The 23,913-nt window shown below is 44.2% G+C and overlaps 2 protein-coding genes across 2 annotated transcripts in view; both read left to right on the top strand.

Annotated features, from left to right (window-relative positions):
• LOC141121932 (uncharacterized) overlaps positions 1-23,913 on the top strand; it is a 603,393-nt gene that overhangs the window by 144,789 nt on the left and 434,691 nt on the right. The gene's annotated exons all lie outside the window — the stretch shown is intronic.
• LOC141121946 (oocyte zinc finger protein XlCOF7.1-like) lies at positions 590-23,154 on the top strand. Its single transcript, XM_073611710.1, has 8 exons — positions 590-664; positions 9,892-10,020; positions 15,445-15,579; positions 15,666-15,789; positions 15,906-16,003; positions 16,083-16,280; positions 16,401-16,542; positions 19,720-23,154. The coding sequence occupies exons 2-8, from the start codon at positions 9,925-9,927 to the stop codon at positions 20,544-20,546; spliced, it is 1,620 nt and encodes a 539-aa protein (XP_073467811.1). The 5' UTR covers positions 590-664; positions 9,892-9,924; the 3' UTR covers positions 20,547-23,154.

The following is a 23,913-nucleotide window of genomic DNA, read 5'->3' as shown; positions in this document are numbered from 1 at the left end:
TAAAGTGGAAGCAGTAGATCTGCAGAGAATATTATTTGAGCCCCTAGCACTTTATATATGAATGTCTCCACATATTTTAGTGTATTTGTGATGATTTATGTGCACACACAATAGGACAGCGCTGTGACACATAATGCTCTTCTAGTTGATAAAGGGAATACTTACCTTTGTTACAGTAGCAGTCCGGTATAAGTTATTTTTGTAGGTATTTGAGTTGTTACACATAGCGCGGGTTTTATTCTATTTATATTGGTGACATAATTGCCCAAATCTGGGGATCAGGAGCCATTTCCACCCTTTACTCTCGGCTGGGGTTCTTTGTATCCATATAACAGATGTTCTACATGACTAAATCTGCAATCAATTTTACTGCAAAATCAAAGGGGCCAAAATGTCTCCCCCCCGAGCAGTAATATATTTCTATCCCCCTTGGTGGGAGTGGAGATGACCCATCTATAAGGATATACAGTACATACACACACAGCACAAGGACGTGTTTCTGCAGTTCCTCTGACATCCACAAGGTGGTGATCTCACTTCTACTCAGACAGGAAGTCTCTATGGAAGACAGGAAGTGATGTCAGGGACAGACAGGAAGTTCCGGGTGAGAGGTAAGTCGGGAGGAAGTAGAGAGGAGACATTACTGGAAGTGGCAGTAGAGGAGGTAATAAGATCTTATTTTCTATTTACACCCAGTAACCCCCCGTCATGTCCGTCCTCTTCCTCCATAGTCACTGTGATGTCTTTTATCTCCAGCAGATGATGATACACACATATATAGTGTGGAAATGTAGAATAACCCCGTATATTACAACGAGGGAATTTATGGTCTGTACCACGAGGGGAGTTATTGATGTCAGTTCCAGACATTGTATGTGGGGGGAATGAAATGATAATTAAAGGTTGGGATTAGGGAAGATTTCTGTAAGATTTTACACAGGAATGATCAGCGCCCCTCCAGAGACACTATGATGAGTCTCACAATAGGAGTCTGAAAGGGACTGGATTTTGGGTGGATGAGATGGTGAACCCAGAGTGTGGGGGGAGGGGCAATTTTATCAAAAAGACATCCAGATGCAAATCAAAATGGATTTTCCAGCTGAATACAATTGTCCCGGCTGGACTCAATATTGATATTGAGCTGTTTGCTTTTGATCTGTTTTATGCATTTTATAGTATTTTTATATCGTTTTGACAGTTATTGATGATTATAAATAAAGTGTATGAATTTTAGTGATATATGATGAGATAGAAGATGTTTGAGTTATTCTGGGCTATAATTGGTTAAGGAATCTGGGGGGGTAGTAGCGCTTTTTTGGACCTCTTCACCTGCCAATCGCCCTCCTGGACAAAGATTGGCATTTTCCAATCCAGTCAGATCATTCACTTCATTTTGGAGACAAATTATAATAATATGTGTTATTGTGTCCCCGATCACCTCCACACCAGTTATTGTGTCCCTGATCACCTCCACACCAGTTATTGTGTCCCTGATCACCACCACACCAGTTATTGTGTCCCCGATCACCTCCACACCAGATATTGTGTCCCCGATCACCTCCACACCAGTTATTGTGTCCCCGATCACCTCCACACCAGTTATTGTGTCCCCGATCACCTCCACACCAGTTATTGTGTCCCCGATCACCTCCACACCAGTTATTGTGTCCCCGATCACCTCCACACCAGTTATTGTGTCCCCGATCACCACCACACCAGTTATTGTGTGCCTGATCACCTCCACACCAGTTATTGTGTCCCTGATCACCTCCACACCAGTAATTGTGTCCCCGATCACCTCCACACCAGTTATTGTGTCCCCGATCACCTCCACACCAGTTATTGTGTCCCTGATCACCTCCACACCATATATTGTGTCCCCGATCACCTCCACACCAGTTATTGTGTCCATAATCACCTCCACACCAGTTATTGTGTCCCTGATCACCTCCACACCAGTTATTGTGTCCCTGATCACCTCCACACCATATATTGTGTCCCTGATCACCTCCACACCAGTTATTGTGTCCCTGATCACTTCCACACCAGATATTGTGTCCATAATCACCTCCACACCAGTTATTGTGTCCCCGATCACCTCCACACCAGTTATTGTGTCCCCGATCACCTCCACACCAGTTATTGTGCCCATGATTACCTCCACACCAGTTATTGTGCCCATGATTACCTCCACACCAGTTATTGTGTCCCTGATCACCTCCACACCAGTTACTGTGTCTCCGATCACCTCCACACCAGTTATTGTGTCCCCGATCACCTCCACATCAGTTATTTTGTCCCCGATCACCTTCACATCAGTTATTTTGTCCCCGATCACCTTCACACCAGTTATTGTGTCCCCAATCACCACCACACCAGTTATTGTGTCCCCGATCACCTCCACACCAGTTATTGTGTCCCCGATCACCTCCACACCAGTTATTGTGTCCCCGATCACCACCACACTAGTTATTGTGTCCCCGATCACCTCCACACCAGTTATTGTGTCCCCGATCACCTCCACACCAGTTATTGTGTCCCCGATCACCTCCACACCAGTTATTGTGTCCCCGATCACCTCCACACCAGTTATTGTGTCCCCGATCACCTCCACACCAGTTATTGTGTCCCCGATCACCTCCACACCAGTTATTGTGTCCCCGATCACCTCCACACCAGTTATTGTGTCCCCGATCACCTCCACACCAGTTATTGTGTCCCTGATCACCTCCACACCAGTTATTGTGTCCCCGATCACCACCACATCAGTTATTGTGTCCCCGATCACCACCACACCAGTTATTGTGTCCCCGATCACCTCCACACCATATATTGTGTCCCTGATCACCTCCACACCAGTTATTGTGTCCCTGATCACCTCCACACCAGATATTGTGTCCATAATCACCTCCACACCAGTTATTGTGTCCCCGATCACCTCCACACCAGTTATTGTGTCCCCGATCACCTCCACACCAGTTATTGTGTCCATGATCACCTCCACACCAGTTATTGTGTCCCTGATCACCTCCACACCAGTTATTGTGTCTCTGATCACCTCCACACCAGTTATTGTGTCCCCGATCACCTCCACATCAGTTATTTTGTCCCCGATCACCTTCACACCAGTTATTGTGTCCCCAATCACCACCACACCAGTTATTGTGTCCCCGATCACCTCCACACCAGTTATTGTGTCCCCGATCACCTTCACACCAGTTATTGTGTCCCCGATCGCCACCACACCAGTTATTGTGTCCCCGATCACCTCCACACCAGTTATTGTGTCCCCGATCACCTCCACACCAGTTATTGTGTCCCTGATCACCTCCACACCAGTTATTGTGTCCCCGATCACCACCACATCAGTTATTGTGTCCCCGATCACCACCACACCAGTTATTGTGTCCCCGATCACCTCCACACCATATATTGTGTCCCTGATCACCTCCACACCAGTTATTGTGTCCCTGATCACCTCCACACCAGATATTGTGTCCATAATCACCTCCACACCAGTTATTGTGTCCCCGATCACCTCCACACCAGTTATTGTGTCCCCGATCACCTCCACACCAGTTATTGTGTCCATGATCACCTCCACACCAGTTATTGTGTCCCTGATCACCTCCACACCAGTTATTGTGTCTCTGATCACCTCCACACCAGTTATTGTGTCCCCGATCACCTCCACATCAGTTATTTTGTCCCCGATCACCTTCACACCAGTTATTGTGTCCCCAATCACCACCACACCAGTTATTGTGTCCCCGATCACCTCCACACCAGTTATTGTGTCCCCGATCACCTCCACACCAGTTATTGTGTCCATGATCACCTCCACACCAGTTATTGTGTCCCTGATCACCTCCACACCAGTTATTGTGTCTCTGATCACCTCCACACCAGTTATTGTGTCCCCGATCACCTCCACATCAGTTATTTTGTCCCCGATCACCTTCACACCAGTTATTGTGTCCCCGATCACCTCCACACCAGTTATTGTGTCCCCGATCACCTCCACACCAGTTATTGTGTCCCTGATCACCTCCACACCAGTTATTGTGTCCCCGATCACCTCCACACCAGTTATTGTGTCCCCGATCACCTCCACACCAGTTATTGTGTCCCCGATCACCACCACATCAGTTATTGTGTCCCTGATTACCACCACACCAGTTATTGTGTCCCTGATCACCTCCACACCAGTTAATGTGTCCCGATCACCTCCATACCAGTTATTGTGTCCCTGATCACCTCCACACCAGTTATTGTGTCCCCGATCACCTCCACACCAGTTATTGTGTCCCTGATCACCTCCACACCAGTTATTGTGTCCCCGATCACCTCCACACCAGTAATTGTGTTGTGGTTGATTTGTATGATACACAAGATACAATGAGCTCCATTCACTAAAGCAATAGTCAAGGATTGTGTTGGATTTTAACTGAATGTTAAAGGGGGGTTCCGGCTGGGGAAAAAAAAATTAAAAATCAGCAGCTACAAACACTGTAGCTGCTGACTTTTAACAAGCACACTTACCTGTCCTGGGTGCCCGCGATGTCGGCCGCCCAAGGCCGACCCGTCCCTCGGCTCTCGGGTCCCGGCACCGCCATCCTAACTAAGGGAAACAGGCTGTGGAGCCTTGCAGCTTCACTGCCCTTTTCCTACTGCGCATGCGAGAGTCGCGCAGCGTTTTGTGAATGGGACGCAATGTGTTGTGGGACACACACAGTTCCCATAACACACCCCGCCCCATTCCCCAGAAGACAACGCGGGGAGGAGAAGACTGAACATCACCGCGGAGTAGGAAGAGGCAGATTAGGAAGACTGCCTAGCAACAGCCATTTCAGGTGAGTTAAAAAATTTATTAATTTTTTAGGAATTTTTTGATGCAATTTTTTTTTCTGAGCATGCAGCTAGCAGGCCAGGAAATGGGGAGACAAACGAGTGCCCCCCTCCTGAACCATACCTATCCACATGCCCTCAACATGGGTGGGTGCTTCTTACCCCTTAATAGGCAACACTTTACACATCTTTAAAGAAGCGTGTGTAAAACAAAATTTCCTCAACACCGGGCCCTCTAACCCCCATCTGCCATAACCCACACTCTCCCCCGGGTTTATCTGATACACTTCTAAATGACATTTGGCCACACGCCAAAACCTGAGCAGAACATTTCTTCGAGAGAGGACACTTTTTCATCCTACCCTCATTATCCTCTCGCATGACAACACACACATTTTCATTCTGGGCCTTTGTTCAAATCCAACACTTTCTAAGCAATCCCAAACTTACTCCGTTTTGGTCCCACCAGCATACACCATTCTAAACGATATGCAGCCAAATGGAACCACAAAGACATTTAATCTATGATACATATTCCATGCTGTTCTCCCATCACAACCCCAAGTCCAACAAAGCAAGCCACAAATGGGAACAAGAACTATCCTTAGAATTAAAAGAGGAGGAATGGGGAAACATATATACATGCATTTACAAAGGAACAAATAATGTTATGACACAGGAAAATGGATTAAATATCCTCTCAAGATGGCACAGGACCCCCCTTAGATTGCCCAACGGTCTCGCCCAAGTGTTGGTGATGCAACGATGCCAAGGGCTCGCTGATGCACATCTGGTGGCTGTGTCCTCAAATCCAACCATTCTGGAAGGAGGTCCACTGCCTTACCAACCAAATCATGACATTCTCCTTAGACTTCTCCCCAGCACAATTTCTGCTGCATCATCCGATAAAAGCATAATGCCACTCTTTAGCCATGCATATGGTGAATGCAGCAAAGATGTGTGTACTGTACCGATGGCACAACCCCAACTCTTCCACGATAGCAGAGTGGCTCCTATGCATAAAGAAAACCACGGAGATGGAGGAGCTTGTCCACCAAGCAAAGAAGCAAAGGTGCTTGTCCACCAAGCATCATTTTGTCACAATGGACATATACTCCAAACTCATGGCCTAACCAGCTGAATTAAACCCCCATCACGTCTAGGTGGAGGTGACTGGAATCCTCAATCCCCTTCCCTCTTACCCCTCTTTATATTCTTCTCTGGGCTATCCCGGGCTCCTTCAACTTTCCCCCCCTGAGACGCTAAGTCGGCTATCCCCTCTCTCCTTTCGCCTCTCTCAGACTGACGAGCTATCAGACCATACTTAAAAAATCCCAATATATATGACACATAACTCCCCAGAGAACCGCTAACCCACCAGGTCATTCGCCCTCATGGCAAAGATTGCTCCTCATCACAGAAGGCTGGGTAACATCAACCCATTAAGAAACCTTAGGCCCAGAGGATCTGAGATGACCAAACACTACCCTTTAGATTTTAAACATCACCGTTACTAGCATGTACCCAACAAGGATAGCACAACAGTCCAGACCAGGGGTCTCCAAACTATGGCCCTCCAATTGTTCAGGAACTACAATTCCCATCATACCTAGTCGTGTCTGTGAATGTCAGAGTTTTATAATGCCTCATGGGATGTGTAGTTCTGCAACAGCTGGAGGGCCTCCAGTTTGGAGATCCCTGGTCTTGACTAACAAGAGTCCTGATACACTTAATGTACTGTAGTTTTATTCAAACACAAAGACATGATATGTTTAATTTCAAGGGTACATAGACACCTTCAACCAAACCCTATTTACCGTTGGCACATTTCACCCTCAGCAAAGACTGGTACATGACAGGATGTGCGGTTACACCTATGTTGATATGTTAACATTGATTATACGATTCCTGATAGTTCGTAACCAGTGATATTGCTTCTGAGGAAGTAACAGAGGATGGGTGGTGTGGTCTCCACCCCCCGACATAGTTTGACCAGTCTATAACCCTAACCTTGTTCTCGTATCAGTATTGTAAACACTGTTTAGATTGTTCATATCTGTCTACACCCTACTATGTCATATGTATCTAAACGCTTGACTCACTCATTGTCGGATATTAATGCATGACAAAGTCTACAACCGTTCTTATGTTCTTTGATCTCTGTTATCTGTAAACTCTTCAATAACAACTTTTGGAGAAAAAAAAAATGTGAGGGTGCTTTGGAGCATTGGGCCCCCCCCCCAAAGTACCTTGTCCCCATGTTGATGAGGACAAGTGCCTCATACTCACAACCCTGGCTCGGTGGTTGTGGGGGTGCGCGTGGGGCGGGCTTATTGGAATCTGGACTGCCCCATTAACAAGGGGGTCCCCAGATCCCACCTCCCATGTGAATGTGTATGGGGTAAATAGTACTCCTACTCATTCTCCAAAAAGTGCTCAGTTATTAAAAACACACAGACAATTTTTGACAAGTCCTTTTTTAAAAAAAAACAAAAAAATGTCCTCTGAAGTAGATCCAACGTCAATCACAATAAACAGCAGCTGCCAGCCCCAATTAAAAAAAAAAAAAAACCCCAAATCCCACTGATAGCAGATGACTCATGGTTGTTAATGACGTGGCAGCCGCCCAATCCTTAAAGCGGTGGTTCACACAAAAATTGAACCTCCGCTTTTTGGAACCCTCCAGTGTCACATTTGGCACCTTTCAGGGGGGAGGGGGGTGCAGATACCTGTCTAATACAGGTATTTGCACCCACTTCCGGGTGTAGACTCCCACGGGAGTCTACGCCACTTCCCGTCCCCCCGCGCTGTCTGCTGGGACACACACGGGTCCCAGAGACAGCAGGGACCGTTCTGATTGCGCAGCGTGACTCGCGCATGCGCAGTAGGGAACTGGGAAGTGAAGCCGCAAGGCTTCATTTCCTAATTCCCTTACAGGAGATGGCAGCGGCAGCACCCGAGCGACGGTTCGGCCTCGGGTTCCGACATCGCTGGACCTTGAGACAGGTAAGTGTCCTTATTTTAAAAGTCAGCAGCTGCAGTATTTGTAGCTGCTGACATTTACATTTATTTTTTTTCGCGGGACTCCCTCTTTAACAACCATGACAGTTATTAGTTGCTAATGACATTGGCGGTCGCCCACTCCTTGACAACCAGCTGTTTACTGCTTGTTAAGGACGCCAGCTACCACTGACGTTAAAGTACTGCAAACTTTCACTACTTAAATACCGTATCACTTCATAAAATAGCGCATGCTGTGTTGTAATAGCTTTTTTTTATTTTGTGATCTGCAAACAAAAGTTTGAAAACTGCTAGTTCTTAAAAGCGGTAGATACCACTTAGTGAATTGAGCCCAATGTCCGTTATATAATCAAGTCAGAAAAAATCTCACACATTTGGTATCACCATACTCAGAAGGAGTAGCGGAATACGTTTTGGGGTGTAATTCTAAGTATGTCCATGTTGTGTGCAAGAAGTTTCTTATTCCGTGTCTGAATGGACAGAGGGAGCTGTGACTCAGCTCGAGTGCCCCCATAGCAAGCTGCTTGCTGTGGGGGCACTGTACAGGAGGGAGGGGCCAGGATCACAGGAAAGGGACCCGAGAAGAGGAGGATCTGGGTTGCTCTGCAAATCCACTGTACAGAGCAGGTAAGTATAACATGTTTGTTATTTTTATGGAAAAAAACAAGACTTTACAATCACTTACAAAGACTCTGCATGCCTTCTAAAAAATAACTTTTGGGTGTTCACTCTCCAAAATGGGGTCATTTTGTGAATGTTACTACTGTCCTGGAGCTCCAGGGACTCCAAAAATGTGATAAGTAGTCAGGAAATTAGATGTGTGTAGATTTATGCCCCTAAAACACCTGAAGGTGCTCCTTGGATTTTGGGCCCCTCTGTGTGGTTAGGCTGTGAAAAAGTCTCACATGTGGTATCACCATACTCATAAAGAGTAGCAGAATGTGTTTTGGGGTGTAATTGTAAGTATGTCCATGCTGTGTGTTAGAAATATCTTATTTGACAACTTAGTGTAAAAAAGAAAAATACATTTAAATTTTCTTTCCTGCATTTTCCACAAACTTTTTGCAAAAAAAAATGACATTTTAAAAAAACTCACTATGGCTTTCAGAAAATATGTCAGTGTTTACTTTGCAAAATGGGGTCATTTTTGGGTGTTTCCGTTGTCCTGGTATTCCAGGACCTCCAAAAATGTGTAATTAGGAGATGAGATGCATTATTTATGCTCATTGAAAGCTCAATGGTGCTCCTTGGATTTTGGGTCCCTCTATACATCTAGGCTTTAAATGTATTTAGATTTGTAATTATGAGAATGTCTATGCTATGTGTGAGAAATAACAATGGATACTTTTTGAAAAAAAAATGTAAATTCTTTTCCAAAAATATGTCCCCAAAATTTTCCAAAAACATTGTGACAAAAAGTTACAACTTCAAAAAACTCACCATAACACCTTGGACTGTCTACTTTCCAAAAAAAACGGTAATTTGGGGGATATTTATACTGTCCTGACATTTTAGGGCCTCAAGAAATAAGAAAGCTATCAGTACATCAGGATTAAAAACAAAATTAAATCTATATCCCATAGTTTTAGACTCAATAACTTTCCTACAGACTAAATCATATACACTGATTTGGGCTGTTTGTAACACAAAAATATATCAGAATACATTTTGGCCTAATATTAAGAAGAAAGATTATTTATTTGCAAAATTGTATAACCGAAATTTCTGATTTTTTTTTTATTTTGATATAGCAAAAGATTTAAAAAACAATGCGTGTTAGATACCAACAAAAGAAAGTCATATCTGTGTAAAAAATAATTATAAAAATGTAAGTTGGATAATTGGCATTAAAAGTGTGAAAGCGCTGAAATCAGACAATTGGCCTTGGCAGGAAGGGGGTGAAGGTATCCGGTACTGAGGTAATTAAATGTACAGCAACCCTCCTATTACCCCCCTCACATCCACATCCTATTATTGTGTGACCAACACCATCCAAATAATTCTTACTTTCATTTCCCAAAGTTATCCGTCTACAAGGAGACCTGTATAGATGAAATGACGGCACCAATGAGGATGGAGGAGGACCGGAGTCACATGACTGAGAAGATACTAAACCTCACCCTGGAGATCATCTACCTGCTGACCGGAAAGGTGAGGAGGATTCTGGGAGGTCACATGACATCACTTTTATCTCTATTAATAAAACACAGACCTGACTGGAGAGGTGAGGAGGATTCTGGGAGGGTCACATGACATCACTCTTATCTCTATTAATAAAACATAGACCTGACTGGAGAGGTGAGGAGGATTCTGGGAGGTCACATGACATCACTCTTATCTCTATTAATAAAACATAGACCTGACTGGAGAGGTGAGGAGGATTCTGGGAGGTCACATGACATCACTCTTATCTCTATTAACCACTTCAGCCCCGGAAGGATTTACCCCCTTCCTGACCAGAGCACTTTTTACAATTCGGCACTGCGTCGCTTTAACTGCTAATTGCGCGGTCATGCAATGCTCTACCCAAACGAAATTTGCGTCCTTTTCTTCCCACAAATAGAGCTTTCTTTTGATGGTATTTGATCACCTCTGCCGTTTTTATTTTTTGCGCTATAAACGGAAAAAGACTGAAAATTTTGAAAAAAAATGATATTTTCTACTTTTTGTTATAAAAAAAATCCAATAAACTAAATTTTAGTCATACATTTAGGCCAAAATGTATTCGGCCACATGTCTTTGGTAAAAAAAATGTCAATAAGCGTATATTTATTGGTTTGCGCAAAAGTTATAGCGTCTACAAACTAGGGTACATTTTCTGGAATTTACACAGCTTTTAGTTTATGACTGCCTATGTCATTTCTTGAGGTGCTAAAATGGCAGGGCAGTACAAACCCCCCCCAAATGACCCCATTTTGGAAAGTAGACACCCCAAGGAAATTGCTGAGAGGCATGTTGAACCCATTGAATATTTATTTTTTTTGTCCCAAGTGATTGAATAATGACAAAAAAAAAAAAAAAAAATTTACAAAAAGTTGTCACTAAATGATATATTGCTCACATAGGCCATGGGCATATGTGGAATTGCACCCCAAAATACATTCAGCTGCTTCTCCTGAGTACGGGGATACCACATGTGTGGCACTTTTTGGGAGCCTAGCCGCGTACGGGGCCCCGAAAACCCAGCACCACCTTCAGGATTTCTAAGGGCATACATTTTTGATTTCACTCCTCACTACCTATCACAGTTTTGAAGGCCATAAAATGCCAAGATGGCACAACCCCCCCCCAAATGACCCCATTTTGGAAAGTAGACACCCCAAGCTATTTGCTGAGAGGCATGGTGAGTATTTTGCAGCTCTCATTTGTTTTTGAAAATGAAGAAAGACCAGAAAAAAAATTTTTTTTTTTTCTTTTTTCAATTTTCAAAACCTTGTGACAAAAAGTGAGGTCTGCCAGATACTCACTATACCTCTCAGCAAATAGCTTGGGGTGTCTACTTTCCAAAATGGGGTCATTTGGGGGGGTTTTGTGCCACCTGGGCTTTCCATGGCCTCCGAAACTGTGATAGGCAGTGAAGAGTGAAATCAAAAATTTACGGCCTTAAAAAGCCTGAAGGCGGTTCTTGGTTTTCGGGGTCCCGTACGCGGCTAGGCTCCCAAAAAGTCCCACACATGTGGTATCCCCGTACTCAGGAGAAGCAACAGAATTTATTTTGGGGTGTAATTTCACAAATCCCCATGGCGTGTTTGAGCAATATAACATTTAGTGACAACTTTGTGCAAAAAAAAAAAAAAAAAAAAAAAAATTTGTCTCTTTCCCGCAACTTGTGTCACAATATAAAATATTCCATGGACTCGACATGCCTCTCAGCAAATAGCTTGGGGTGTCTACTTTCCAAAATGGGGTCATTTGGGGGGGTTTGAACTGTCCTGGCATTTTATGCACAACATTTAGAAGCTTACGTCACACATCACCCACTCTTCTAACCACTTGAAGACAAAGCCCTTTCTGACACTTTTTGATTACATGAAAAAATTATTTTTTTTTGCAAGAAAATTACTTTGAACCCCCAAACATTATATATTTTTTTAAAGCAAATGCCCTACAGATTAAAATGGTGGGTGTTTCATTTTTTTTTTTCACACAGTAATTGCGCAGCGATTTTTCAAACGCATTTTTTGTGGAAAAAACACACTTTTTTAAATTTTAATGCACTAAAACACACTATATTGCCCAAATGTTTGATGAAATAAAAAAGATGATCTTAGGCCGAGTACATGGATACCAAACATGACATGCTTTACAATTGCGCACAAACGTGCAGTGGCAACAAAATTAATACATTTTTAAAAGCCTTTAAAAGCCTTTACAGGTTACCACTTTAGATTTACAGAGGAGGTCTACTGCTAAAATTACTGCCCTCGATCTGACCTTCGCGGTGATACCTCACATGCATGGTGCAATTGCTGTTTACATTTGACGCCAGACCGACGCTTGCGTTCGCCTTAGCGCGAGAGCAGGGGGGACAGGGGTGCTTTTTTTTTTTTTTTTTTTTTTTTTTCTTTATTATTTTTTTGCTTTTTTATCTTATTTTTAAACTGTTCCTTTCATATTTTTTTTTAAATCATTTTTATTGTTATCTCAGGGAATGTAAATATCCCCTATGATAGCAATAGGTAGTGACAGGTACTCTTTTTTGAAAAAATTGGGGTCTATTAGACCCTAGATTTCTCCTCTGCCCTCAAAGCATCTGACCACACCAAGATCGGTGTGATAAAATGCTTTCCCAATTTCCCAATGGCGCTGTTTACATCCGGCGAAATCTAAGTCCTAAAATGCTCGTAGCTTCCGGTTTCTTAGGCCATAGAGATGTTTGGAGCCACTCTGGTCTCTGATCAGCTCTATGGTCAGCTGGCTGAATCACCGGCTGCATTCTCAGGTTCCCTGTTGAGACAGGAGAGCCAGAGAAAAACACGGAAGACGGTGGGGGGGGGGGGCATTCCCTCCCACTGCTTGTAAAAGCAGTCTAGAGGCTAATTAGCCACTAGGATTGCTTTTACATGAAAGCCGACCGCTGGCTGAAAAGAATGATACCAAGATGATACCTAAACCTGCAGGCATCATTCTGGTATAACCACTCAAAGTCGTGAATGGCGTACCTGAAGACAAAAAAATGGTTAACAATAAAGCACAGTAAACGGTAAAGTATAAAAAATTGCATACCTGAAAAGCAAACATGATAAAACATAATAACAATAAAACATTGCAGAATAGAATACAGTAAAAAAGAGCAGAACACCAGAGAGAGAATAGAGAGAGAGAGAACAATAAAACGACAACCATTTTTTTTTATTTTTGTTTGTGTTTTTTTTTTTTTTTACACTTTTTTTTTGTAACTGTAACTTTTATAACTGTAACCGGTTCCAGGTTCGGGTCTCTCAAAATGCGATGGCATCTTGGGAGACCCTGTGAAAGTGTGCCTAGTCTGTGCAATGCTGTACCCTACGCTAATACTCAACTAGTGAATGGTAGCGTTCAAAACATTCACCAATGCAAAGACCAGGATTGTCAGGACAGGAGGGACAATAATAGCGGGTGTCACGTCTATATACGCGCTTGCTGCAGACACATCTTTTTTGGGGGGGTTCGTTGGGTAGGGGTACTCGGGAGGACATATAAATGCCTCTCATGCAGCCGACTGCATTTGGTTGGGGATGTGAATGGGGGAAATACGGGCGCTGCAGAAGTGGTGGGTTCCCAATTAGGATTGGCGAATGCAGCAGGAAGGGCACTATGGGCACGACGGGCCTGTGTTTGTCTTTTTGGTGGCAGCGGGACACTACTTGTGCTTGCCACCTCACCAGCTTGAACTGCACTTATGGGACTCGCCACGTCACCAAGTGTTACTGCAGTGCTGGTTTGACTACGACCGGGGTGTACTAGGCTGCTGGTGCTTGCCAGTTCACCAAAACGCTACAAAAAAAAGTGACAGTGATCGATCGATACTGCACTTGGGTGGGCTGGGCCGGGCGGAGGGGCAAAACGCAGGTGCTAGCAGGTATCTGGGCTGATCCCACTAACACTGCGTTTTTGGGAACCCTAAACTGCTGGGGACACTAGTATAGATCTGATCGGATCAGATATTGATCCGATCAGATACTATACCACTAAGGGAGGTGTACGGTGCGTGCGTGGGTGTTAGTGGTACTGGCGCTAATCTGACGCTGCTTGGGGCTGGTGCTTGCCAGTTCACCAAAATGCTACCAAAAAAACTGTTAGCGATCGCAGGGATCAGGCCTGACTCTGCGAACGCTGCAGTTATGCGTTTAGTGTTTTGTAAGTGACAGTGATCGATCGATACTGCACTTGGGTGGGCTGGGCGGAGGGGCAAAACGCAGGTGCTAGCAGGTATCTGGGCTGATCCCGCTAACACTGCGTTTTTGGGAACCCTAAACTGCTGGGGACGCTAGTATAGATCTGATCGGATCAGATATTGATGTGTTCAGATACTATACCACTAAGGGAGGTGTACGGTGCGTGTACGGTGCGTGCGTAGGTGTTCGCGGTACTGGCGCTAATCTGACGCTGCCTGGGGCGACGCATATCACCGCCGGGCGATCAGGGGGCTAAACCTTTATTCGGTAATAAACGGCGGGTGCCCTGACACTAAAAAAAATAAACGAACTAACCAGCGTCACCCGTAACAGTTATACGGTGATCAGTGGTGAAAGGGTTAACTAGGGGGCAATCAAGGGGTTAAAACATTTATTAGGTAGTATATGGGGGTCCCTGTCGCTATAAAACGCTGACAGCGAACCTAAATATTTACGTTCCTAACTAGCGTCACCAGCGACACTAATACAGCGATCAGAAAAATGATCGCTTAGCGACACTGGTGACAGGGGGTGATCAAGGGGTTAAAACTTTATTAGGGGGGGTTAGGGGGGTACCCTAGACCTACAGGGGGCTAATACTAACTGTCCTACCACTGCTAACTGTCACAAACTGACACCATGCAGTAATCAGGAAAAAAACAAAACAAAAAAACCTGCTTGCTGTCAGTTTGTGACAGGGGGGGGGGGGTGATTGGGGGGGGATCGGGGGGCGATCGGGGGGGGATCGGGGGTGTTTAGTGTGCCTGGCATGTTCTACTGTGTTGTGTGTGTGTTGGTGCACTTACATGTCTTCTCTCCTCGGTGCTGGAACGGAAACTGGCCAGCCGAGGAGAGATGACATCACATCCTCTGCCTCTGTGTACTATACAGAGGCAGGGGATGTTTCTCATTGGCTGGGAGCGATCGCGAGGGGGGGGCCACGATCGGATGGTCTCCCCCTCGTCTCTCAACTCTCCCAGCCAAACGCCGATGGCACCGGGGGGGGGTCCGATCGGACCCCCCGCCCGCGGGAAGGCAATCACGTACCAGGTATGTGATTTTGCCTGCCCGTGCCGCTCTGCTCACGTATATATGCGTGAGGCGGTCGGCAAGTGGTTAATAAAACACAGACCTGACCGGAGAGGTGAGGAGGATTCTGGGATTCTAACAGGATATTGCTATTGGTTCCTCAATACAGACATTTCCTCTTGTGAAGTCAGGTGATCATATAACCATCACAGTGCCTCCATGTGACTCCCTAAATCCTGAGAGACACAACGTCCAGAAGATTCTAGAAGTCACCAAGAAGATGATGGAGCTGCTAACAGGAGAGGTGAGCGGTGCTGGGAATTCTGGGACATTATCCAGTAACAGACAAGGGATGTGTCTGGATGGTGACTGTATCATTGTGTGTGTCAGGTTCCTATAAGGTGTCAGGATGTCACTGTCTATTTCTCCATGGAGGAGTGGGAGTATTTAGAAGGACACAAGGATCTCTACAAGGACGTCATGATGGACAATCAGCCGCCCCTCACATCACCGGGTAAGAGGAGACTTTATTGTAAAGGAGAGATCAGTACGGAGGGTCCACCTAGATCCCCCATCATCTGACAAACACATAGAAACAATGTATTCAGTCAGTGTGTGTGTTTCCTACAGATGGATCCAGTAATGGGAACCCACCAGAGAGATGTCCCCGTCCTCTGTATTCCCAGGATTCCACACAGGAAGGTCACACCATCCCTCACCATAATCAGGTAGATGATTGACAATTATTGGCAGTTCTGATTTATACACAGCATGTTTGTTACAATTAATGTTTATTATATATTGCAGAGTGGAAACATCGGGGATGATAATATTGATGTTAAAGAAGAGTATAAAGAGGAGTATGGAGTGATGGAGGAGTTTTCAGAAGGACACAAGGATAAGATGGAGCCATTCAATACCAGGAACCCATCAGAGAGATGTCCCCGTCCTCTGTATTCCCGGGATTCCACACAGGAAGATCACACCATCCCTCACTGTTACAAGGTTGGTGGGGCGGGGCTTATAAAACACAGACTCATGGAGATATTTAGATTTTTTATGTGATGTCACAATAATAAAGCTTATATTTTATAGATTATATTCTCTCTCATTTTCTTGATTTAGAGTGGAGATCCAATCGATATAGAATTTGAGGTTAAAGCAGAAGAAGAAGAGACGTATGTGAGGGATGATCAGCAGTCTATGGAGGAGGATGGAATAACGGGGACATTTATAGAGGAGGACACTCCTACAGAGATCAGCACAGGTGGGTCATTAACACTAAATACATTCCCCCACCCATACTGCTCACTGATTGGTCCAGAGTAGGGCGGGGACTGGGTGATATCAGCCTGTAATACCCTGGTCACTTTCCTGAGCTGTGTTCCCCGTCCTGTATTCCTGTATTTCTCTCAGATAATCTTCCTTCTCTGTGCTGCAGACTAGGGATGAGCTTTGAGTTCGAGTCGAACTCATGTTCGACTCGAACATCAGCTGTCCGCAAGTTCGCCGAATAGCGAACAATTTGGGGTGTTCGCGGCAAATTTGAATGCCGCGGAACACCCTTTAAAAGTCTATGGGAGAAATCAAAAGTGCTAATTTTAAAGGCTTATATGCATGGTATTGTCATAAAAAGTGTTTGGGGACCTGGGTCCTGACCCAGGGGACATGTGTCAATGCAAAAAAAAGTTTTAAAAACTGACTTTTTTTAGGAGCAGTGATTTTAATAATGCTTAAAGTCAAACAATAAAAGTGTAATATCCCTTTAAATTTCATAGCTGGGGGGTGTCTATAGTATGCCTGTAAAGGGGCGCATGTTTCCCGTGTTTAGAACAGTCTGACGGCAAAATGATATTTCAAAGGAAAAAAAGTCATTTAAAACTACTCTCGGCTATTGCATTGCCGGTCCAACAATACACATAGAAGTTCATTGATAAAAACGGCATGGGAATTCCCCACAGGGGAACCCCAAACCAAAATTAAAAAAAAAAAAATGACGTGGGGATCCCCCTAAATTCCATACCAGGCCCTTCAGGTCTGGTATGGATATTAAGGGGAACCCCGCACCAAAATTTAAAAAAAACGGCGTGGGGTCCCCCAAAAAATCCATACCAGACCCCTATCCGAGCACGCAACCTGGCAGGCCGCAGGAAAAGAGGGGGGGACAAGAGAGCGGCCCCCCTCCTGAACCGTACCAGGCCACATGCCCTCAACATTGGGAGGGTGCTTTGGGGTAGCCCCCCAAAACACCCTGTCCCCATGTTGATGAGGACAAGGGCCTCATCCCCACAACCCTGGCTGGTGGTTGTGGAGGTCTGCGGGCGGGGGGCTTATCGGAATCTGGAAGCCCCCTTTAACAAGGGCACCCCCAGATCTCGCCCCCCCCGTGTGAAATGGTAAGGACCATTTCACTAAAAAACTGTCAAAAATGTTAAAAATGACAAGAGACAGTTTTTAAAAATTCCTTTATTTAAATGCTTCTTCTATCTTCCTTCATCTTCTTCTTCTTCTTCTGGCTCTTCTGGTTCTTCCTCCAGTGTTCTCGTCCAGCATCTCCTCCGCGGCATCTTCTATCTTCTTCTCCTCGGGCCGCTCCGCACCCATGGCATGGGGGGAGGCTCCTGCTCTTCTCTTCATCTTCTTCTCTTCTTCATCTTCTTCTTCGGGCCGCTCCGCACACATGCTGGCATGGAGGGAGGCTCCCGCTGTGTGACGCATCTCCTCTTCTGACGGTCCTGCGGCCTGCCAGGTTGCGTGCTCGGATAAGGGTCTGGTATGGATTTTTGGGGGGAACACCACGCTGTTTTTTTTGGTTCGGGGTTCCCCTGTGGGGAATTCCTATGCCGTTTTTATCAATGAACTTTTATGTGTATTGTCGGACCGGCAATTCATTAATAGCCGCGAGTAGTTTTAAATGACTTTTTTCCTTTGAAATGTCATTTTGCTGTCAGACTGTTCTAAACACGGGAAACATGCGCCCCTTTACAGGCATACTATAGACACCCCCCAGCTACGAAATTTAAAGGGATATTACACTTTTATTGTTTGACTTTAAGCATTATTAAAATCACAGCTCCTGAAAAAACTGCCGTTTTTAAAACTTTTTTTTGCATTGATCCATGTCCCCTGGGGCAGGACCCAGGTCCCCAAACACTTTTTATGACAATAACTTGCATATAAGCCTTTAAAATTAGCACTTTTGATTATTTATGTTCGTGTCCCATAGACTTTAACGGTGTTCGCGTGTTCGAACAAACTTTTTTCCTGTTCGCATGTTCTGGTGCGAACCTAACAGGGGGGTGTTCGGCTCATCCCTAGTGCAGACACAATTTATGCATCTAGACTGGATTTATGGAGATTCTGGGGTTCAGCTGGAAGCAAAATGTTGATTTTCACCATAGGCGTTGCTCTACCTAGGCATCTGGGGCATTGTGTCCCATACCCAGGTCTAGCAAAATCTCTGACAGAGCAATTCTCCCGGGTTTACTTGCTCTGTAGTCTGCTAGCTGTGGCGGGTGGAGGGATATGTCTGTATAGTCTCAGACCCAAGTCACTGAGTGCAGTCTGAGGAGTTCGGAAGCAGCGGTGTGGGACCTCTGCAACTTGTCTCATGTAAACATTTAAGCTTCCACTGATTACTGACAACCAATATTATGAGTCCTGACCCTTACACTGTATAATTTATAATGTACATTACATACTCCTGACCCCTGCACTATATACTCTATGTTGTACATTACATCATTCTGATATTATATAGTCCTATCTGTTGTATCTTATACAATATGTTGTACATTACATAGTCCTGACTTCTGCTCTCTACCCTCTACCCACTGCTATATATACACGTAATATGTATTCTCTTTTGTTACACCCATTTCCTACCAGCTGGACATTTTATATCTGATGATTTGATTGGAGCACAGACTTTTACATGTTGATAATAATGTGATAACATGCTCAAACTTTGGAACCTTAAACAGAAAGTGATAATGAGGGAGGAGTCAATAACCCAATGATGGTGGTCTTCAGGATCAGTCCAGTCTTCATCTTGGTTTTTCTCCCCCATCCTCACTCTCTGACCTCTGGTGGGGCTCAGCCCCTCTGTTATTCATGACTAAATCATGGACTAAATAAGGAAGTGCAGGACTTCTTGTGTTGGGAAGATGGCAATGAGTGATAGAGGGGATGGGGACACTCGTCCTATAATCCCCTCATCGCTGTCACTCCTATAAAAGACAGTTCTCATTGTTTCCTCACTCTCTGACTAAGGTCCATGAATAAAGAAATGAACTGGTAGGAGATCAGAGGACCCATTTACTAGTTACCTTGAGGGTAGAATTGTAAGATCCTCAGAGACAAAGCTGCCTGATGTGGGCAGAGTCCTGGTTTAGGGGAATCAATCTGCTCATGTCTAGTAATAATCTTTTTATTTCTATTTTAGTAGATGGACGGGAGATGAGGAAAACCTCAGAGGATTGTCTCAATTTGTCTCCAGACTGTAAAGTAGAAGATGAGGACATCACACAGTATAGTCCAGGAGAAAACCCGACTACCTCAAATGTCCATCCGGCACCACACAGTGTAGATGGACCATCGTATTCCTCTTATCCTGAGGAACCTCAGACTGTGAGGAACGGTGCCGTCCTTCTAACAGAGAAGAGCTTTTCCTGTACTGAGTGCGGGAAGTGTTTCCGTTTTGAATCCAATCTTAATGTGCATAAAAGATCTCACACAGGAGAGAAGCCATTTTCCTGTACTGAGTGCGGGAAGTGTTTCCGTCACGAATCCAATCTTAATGTGCATAAAAGATCTCACACAGGAGAGAAGCCATATTCCTGTCCTGAGTGTGGGAAATGTTTTGTACAAAAATCATATCTTGTCACACATCAGAGATCTCACACGGGGGAGAAGCCGTATTCCTGTACTGAGTGTGGGAAGTGTTTCCCTTATAAATCCAATCTTAATGTGCATAAAAGATCTCACACAGGTGAAAAACCATATTCCTGTCCTGAGTGCGGGAAATGTTTTTCAGTGAAGTCCAGTCTTTTCACACATCAGAGATCTCACACAGGGGAGAAGCCGTATTCCTGTCCTGAGTGCAGGAAGTGTTTCAGTCGTGAAACTAATCTTAATGTGCATAAAAGATCTCACACAGGTGAAAAACCATATTCCTGTCCTGAGTGCAGGAAATGTTTTTCAGTGAAGTCCAATCTTTACACACATCAAAGATCTCACATGGGGGAGAAGCCATATTCCTGTCCTGAGTGAGGGAATTGTTCCTCACTGAAGTCCTGTCTTCCTGTACATCAGGGATCCCACACAACCCTCAAGAGGTATTAGTGCCTTGAGTGAGGGAAATGTCTTCTATATGAATGTTGCTGGACATCACAGCTCTCATGTAGGGAAGAAGCACACCCTGATATACACCTCAGATATACTCCATGGCTGATCTTAATCATGTAAGAAACAGTTCCAGGGGTGTGGACATTTTGTGAAAAAAATACTTGTCCAAGGGACTAAATCGGGGTCCCAATCTCCTCGTCTCTTATGATAATCTCCTTGTCCCTCATCAGGCTTTGCATGGAGCAAAAGAGGAAGTAAAACCCTTATTCTAGGTTTACCTATAGATAAAAGTAAGATAAAAGGGTTTACAACCAGTTTTAACTGGTAAGCGTGGCTTAATGCAAATCAGGGTTTACTTCCTCTTTAATCACAAAGGAAATGTATGCAAGAGGGCATTTAACTACTTTGTTGTATTATGCCATTCTTTCTTTTTACAACTTGTGTATTTGTCAACTCCAAAGGCCCTTTTTTGTCTCCAAACAAGTTTGAAAGCACATGGATCAGTTACATGTTTAATGGGCATAATTTCATCAGTAGAAGGATGCTAAGAGGGATGTTACTTGTTTTTGCCTCCCAGCTTGGAACTAAAAAGGCAGCAAAGCACAATCATGTAACTTAAAGCGTTGTTCCGGCCGAAATTATACTTTTTTAATAAAAATACCCCTATAATACACAAGTTTAATGTATTCTAGTAAAGTTAGTCTGTAAACTAAGGTCTGTTTTGTTACTTTATAGCAGTAGTTTGTTATTTTATAAACTTACAGCAGGCCGTGGCCATCTTAAGTGTGGGCATCTGAAGCCAGACTGGATTTCTTCCTGGATTTCATCCTTGCAGATCTCGCACATGCTCAATGCAGCACAAGCAGTGTAATAGGTTTCAGGTCAGGTTTCCATAGCAACGGCAGTGTCAGAGAAAGTTGCCGCCCCTTCCCAGAAGGCATTGCAAACAGGAAATGATACGATGGGCCACGGCCAGGGAGAAGGAAGTGAAAAATCAATACAGCAGATATACAGTAGGTGCTGAGAAAAAAAAATTTAAATATCCAGTTCATTTACAGTGCACAGTTTAGTGAGGGATGCTGAAGAGTTGTAAAAGTGGGTGGAGCTCCACTTTAAACAGTGTTATGTGGTTTGGGTCTATATTTTCTGTGGTTCTGGGCATCTGCACCAGCATCTTACACCTTGCCCCCAGACTGCCATTTCTATTGTGAATCTGCCTCCTCTCCTCATTCTCTTTTTTTGCTTTTTCCTAGATATGGGTAGTCCACCATCACCTGTTACCAGGATTAACCGCTTGCCGACCAGTGCATGAAGATTTACGTCGGCACAATTGCCACGGCTGCGCAAATGGGCATACAGATACGCCCCCTTTAAGAAGGGGCATTGTGGGTGTGCGCACGCCCACCGCGTGCTCCGTGACCGTGCCCGCGGACTCGATGTCCGCCGTTGTCCCGCAGCGGCAGAACGGGGAGATGCCTATGTAAACAAGGCATTTCCCCATTCTGCCTAGCGACACGACAGATCTACTGCTCCCGGTCATCAGGAGCAGTGATCTCTGTTATGTCCTAGTAAGCCCTTCCCCCCCACAGTTAGAATCACTCCCTAGGACACACTTAACCCCTTAATCGCCCCCTAGTGTTCAACCCCTCCCCTGCCAGTGTCATTTACACAGTAATCAGTGCACTTTTATAGCACTGATTACTGTATAAATGACAATGGTTCTAAAAAAAGTGTCCGATGTGTCCGCCTTAATGTCGAAGTCCCAATAAAAATCGCAGATCGCCGCCATTACCAATTTAAAAAAATAATAAAATGCCATAACTCTATCCCCTCTTTTGTAGACGCTATAACTTTTGTGCAAACCAATCAATATACACATATTGCGATTTTTTTTTTACCAAAAATATATAGAAGAATACATATCAGTCTAAACTGAGGAAAACATTTTTTTTTATATATCCTTTGGGGATATTTATTATAGCAAAAAAGTAAAAAATATTGCATTTTTTTTCAAAATTGTCGCTCATTTTTTTGTATATAGCGCAAAAAATAAAAACCGCAGAGGTGATCAAATACCACCAAAATAAAGCTCTATTTGTGGGACAAAAAAAGAGGACATCAATTCTGTTTGGGTGCAACGTCGCACGACCATGCAATTGTCAGTTGAAGCGACGCAGTGCCAAATCACAAAAAGTGCTCTGGTCAGGAAGGGGGCAAATTCTGCCAGGGCTGGATTGGTTAAGCAAACTGATGAATGAAAAAGATTTGCAGCACTTAGAAAGTAGCCTACAATAGATGTCAAACCTGATCTGTTCCCCGAGTTTGTAAATATTAGGCATTAAAAGAGACAAAGAAGAAATAAAGAAACAAGCTAAAGATCTTGTAATGAATCCAATGGAGAGTGAATACCTAGCGTTTGTTTTCTGCTGCACAGAGGTGGGGGAGAAGAAAATCCAGGACAATGAGCAGAACACCACAGTAGGATAACTGAGCCTTTAGCAGTCTCATCTTAACTAATACATGATGTTGGAAATAGGCAAATAACAACTGGCCAGAACCCTAGTGATTTTACTCTAAGGAAGCAATACAAAATGAAATGTGTTTTCTTTCATGCAAGTAGCTATTACAGCAGACACATATTTGGCCATGGAACAGTTTGGTTTCCATTCAGTAACAATTCCCAGAAATGGGTATATAGTAGCCGAGTTGGCATATCCTGTAATTTTTTTATTTTTTTTTTCTGCCACATCAGTGTCTATTTTCGGGGTGAAAGTTTCAGCTCTGCTGTTCAATACTTTCCCGACTCATTACTCACATCATGGTGGCATCTGTTGCAGATTTTTTTTTTTTTTTCCTTTTTTTTTTTTCTTTCCCTCTATTGCAGATGTCTCCTATTTATTCTGCATGCATACGGCATCGCACCTTCCCTCAGCAACTTTATCAGTAGAGTCGAAACTTAAACCCCCCCTTCCTTTCCCCCCCCCCCAGCCCACCCCTCCTCCTCGAAGTCCTATTCTTCTTTCATCCGTGTGCCTAACTAACTGTGTCTGTCCCTCCTAGTGGACACCACTTCTGCTGCTCAATACCCATCTCTGGCTACTCTCCGAGAGCTTCATTAGCTGGGTCTATTAATTTCCCAAGACCTCTACAGCCCTTATTGAGCTTTTGAATTTCTGCCAACCCTTCCATTTTTCCTCATACTCCTCCACTTCCGCTTCGTCGGTGTATCTCAGGTATTCTACATTCTGAATTTCATTTGTTTTATCATACCATTCTTGTATAGTTGGGCCTC

The sequence above is a fragment of the Aquarana catesbeiana genome, unplaced genomic scaffold, assembly GCF_042186555.1.
Source record: "Aquarana catesbeiana isolate 2022-GZ unplaced genomic scaffold, ASM4218655v1 unanchor235, whole genome shotgun sequence".
Taxonomy (NCBI): domain Eukaryota; kingdom Metazoa; phylum Chordata; class Amphibia; order Anura; family Ranidae; genus Aquarana; species Aquarana catesbeiana.
This window is presented reverse-complemented; position numbering and strand designations above follow the sequence as displayed.

Excerpts from the sequence above, each read along its gene's own strand:
- LOC141121946 (XM_073611710.1), top strand. The coding sequence starts at position 9,925 with ATGACGGCACCAATGAGGATGGAGGAGGACCGGAGTCACATGACTGAG. Across the intron at positions 10,021-15,444 it reads TCTACCTGCTGACCGGAAAG|ACATTTCCTCTTGTGAAGTC; the intron begins GTGAGGAGGATT and ends TCCTCAATACAG. Across the intron at positions 16,004-16,082 it reads CCATCCCTCACCATAATCAG|AGTGGAAACATCGGGGATGA; the intron begins GTAGATGATTGA and ends TATATATTGCAG.